At 45.9% G+C, this 2,753-nt stretch overlaps 1 protein-coding gene across 1 annotated transcript; it reads left to right on the plus strand.

The window, feature by feature from the left end:
* Window positions 1-1,208: 1,208 nt before the first annotated feature.
* Window positions 1,209-2,753, plus strand: LOC117401637 (histamine H1 receptor-like). Its single transcript, XM_034002415.2, has one exon. It carries the CDS (start codon window positions 1,209-1,211, stop codon window positions 2,751-2,753), a length of 1,545 nt encoding a protein of 514 aa, XP_033858306.1.

Consider the following 2,753-nt stretch of genomic DNA (forward strand, 5'->3'; position numbering starts at 1 on the left):
GAGAACGCTTTCTTAGAATTTGATCTTAGATTCTTGACTGAGTTTGGAGCAGCAATAGAGAATCTCTCACCCAAAAAGAATTCAGCTAAACAAAAGTTTCACCATCTTCAGTGAGCTGAAAAAGTTTACCCGAGGTTTTTAATTTTAAGATTTTATTCTATAAGAGATACGCGCCATGCATTAAACTTACCGCATTACAGACAGCAGCAACAATGCAGTAATCTCCAAAATCAAAGACTTATATGGGTATGTAAAGGAGGTAGTGGAAATTAAAAGTGTGCTGGAATCCTACAGCAAAATACTTTGTGTAAACGAAGCAGAGAATTATAATAAACATTGGAAAGATCCATTCTTTGTCAAGTGTATCTGCTGAAATCCAGCTGTGCTGTCATATTTATATAGTAAATGCATTATGGTCACGCATGAAAAAAAAAAAAACATATTCTCCTCCCCTTTAAGGTGTTATTTGTTATCAAGACAACTGGTGCGTGCTTTACAAAAACGTTTTCTTAAACCAACAAAATCATTTTAAAATGACAGCTAACTTCAAATACAGAATTTCACCAGAGTCTCACTCTATTCCAATTATTATTATTATTTATTATTATTATTTATTTCTTAGCAGACGCCCTTATCCAGGGCGACTTACAATTGTTACAAGATATCACATTATACATTATTTCACATTATACAGATATCACATTATTTTTACATACAATTACCCATTTATACAGTTGGGTTTTTACTGGAGCAATCTAGGTAAAGTACCTTGCTCAAGGGTACAACAGCAGTGTCCCCTACCAGGGATTGAACCCACGACCCTCCGGTCAAGAGTCCAGAGCCCTAACCACTACTCCACACTGCAAGAAACTTTTTTTTTCTAAAAAAGAAACATATTAACCCTCTACATACAAATAAAATTTTTTCTATGAAAATATCAGTGCACAAACCATATTTATGTATGCAGTATTTCTGTAATGTGATACATTCTAAATCAATATGCTGCCAGTCTAAAAGTCTTTTAAAAGTGGAAAATGACAGTATGTATTTACAACATATATGCCCAGCATCTGAAGGGCTGTATTTTCAGAAGTAACAGTTACATTTAGACTTCACAACAAGGACCATGGCACTTTATGATAGTTACTTTTTCTGCTTCCCCCCTGACAGGTTAAACCCAACATCCAGTAAATGGACAGACTAAGGGCATGAATACTGGGCTAACCACACCCCACTCCTGGCTAGGGGCCAATAACCACAGCAGCAATCAATCGAACGAGACCGGTGCTCATGCCGGAGTGGGTGGCCGTGATGGGAACCAGGTGCTCATGGGATTGCTGCTGGGCTGTCTGTGCATCATCACGGTACTGATGAACACCCTGGTGCTGTACGCCGTGAAACGCGAGCGCGCCTTGCACACCGTGGCCAACATGTACATCACGAGCCTGGCTTCGGCAGATCTCCTCATCGGGAGCATCGTGATGCCTCTGAGCCTAGCCTACCTCCTGGATCAGGAGTGGAAGATGGGCCAAGCCGCCTGCAAATTCTGGCTGTCCATCGACTACATAGCCAGCACTGCCTCCATTTTCAGCCTGTTTGTTCTCTGCCTGGACCGCTACAGGTCAGTACGCCAGCCCCTGGCTTATATCCGGCTCAGGACCAAAGCCAGGGCCGGCTGGCTCATTGCTTTGGCCTGGCTGCTGTCCGCAAGTTGGCTGGTCCCCATACTGGGCTGGCCACAGTCCGCCGGTACCGCGGAAACAGATACCGTAGTAACCCAGCTGCAGTGCGACACGGAATTCAGACACAGCGGCTGGTTCAAGCTGCTAGCAGCCTTCCTGAATTTCTACCTGCCTTCCACATTCATGCTTTGGTACTACTCTCGCATATACAAAGCCGTTCAGAAGCATTGCAGGCAGAGAGCAGGATCGTTTGGTGGCAGCAGTGGGATCTTTTCAGAAATAAACAGCCTTCTACTTCCAGGAGAATGGGAAAGCAGAAAAGGAGCCTTTGAAAGGGGGAAAGATCTGGTGTGTACGAAGGTGTGCAGGGGCAAAAGGAGATCTAATTTGCGGAGTTTTAAACACAATTCTGGGCGTCCGATTTCAGAGCAGAATACGGAAGTGCCCCCTGGTTTTTCTGAATACCGTCCCCACCACCCAGTTTCTTTCTCGGGCAGAAGGGTCCCGTCTGGATATACCCGGCTGGTGGGCATGGAGCTCAAACCTTTGAAAAAGGGTCATTCCCGAGCTCCAGAAACACACGGCCACCAAGATAGTGGAGAAACATCTAGGGAGGAAGGGTTACCGAACGGGATTCATCCTCAAACAACCACCAGGAAGTGTGGCGGGAAAGAAACTGACACTCCAGAGTGGAAGGAAATGCAAGACATTTTGAAAATCCGAAAATTGTGCGAGGTTCCCGGAAAAAGGTCAGGGAGAAACCCCGGGAATGGGAAGTCTCCCCGACGGGAGCCTTGGATGCGGGGGACCTTTCCCAGACGCCCCTCACGGACGAATAAGGACTGGAAAGCCGCGAGGCAGCTGGGCGTGATCGTGGTGGTGTTCTTGGTTTGCTGGACCCCCTATTTTGTCTCCTTCACCATCACTGCTCTGTGCGACTCTTGCATCAGCGTTCACACCCACATGCTCACAATCTGGCTGGGGTACCTGAACTCCACCCTCAATCCATTCATCTACCCGCTCAGTAACACCACCTTCAGAAAGACGTTCAGGCACATCCTCGGACAGTAG

The sequence above is a fragment of the Acipenser ruthenus genome, chromosome 55 (genome assembly GCF_902713425.1).
Source record: "Acipenser ruthenus chromosome 55, fAciRut3.2 maternal haplotype, whole genome shotgun sequence".
Classification (NCBI taxonomy): domain Eukaryota; kingdom Metazoa; phylum Chordata; class Actinopteri; order Acipenseriformes; family Acipenseridae; genus Acipenser; species Acipenser ruthenus.

Bases quoted from the DNA above. Each gene is read 5' to 3' on its own strand.
- LOC117401637 (XM_034002415.2), top strand. From the start codon at position 1,209: ATGAATACTGGGCTAACCACACCCCACTCCTGGCTAGGGGCCAATAAC.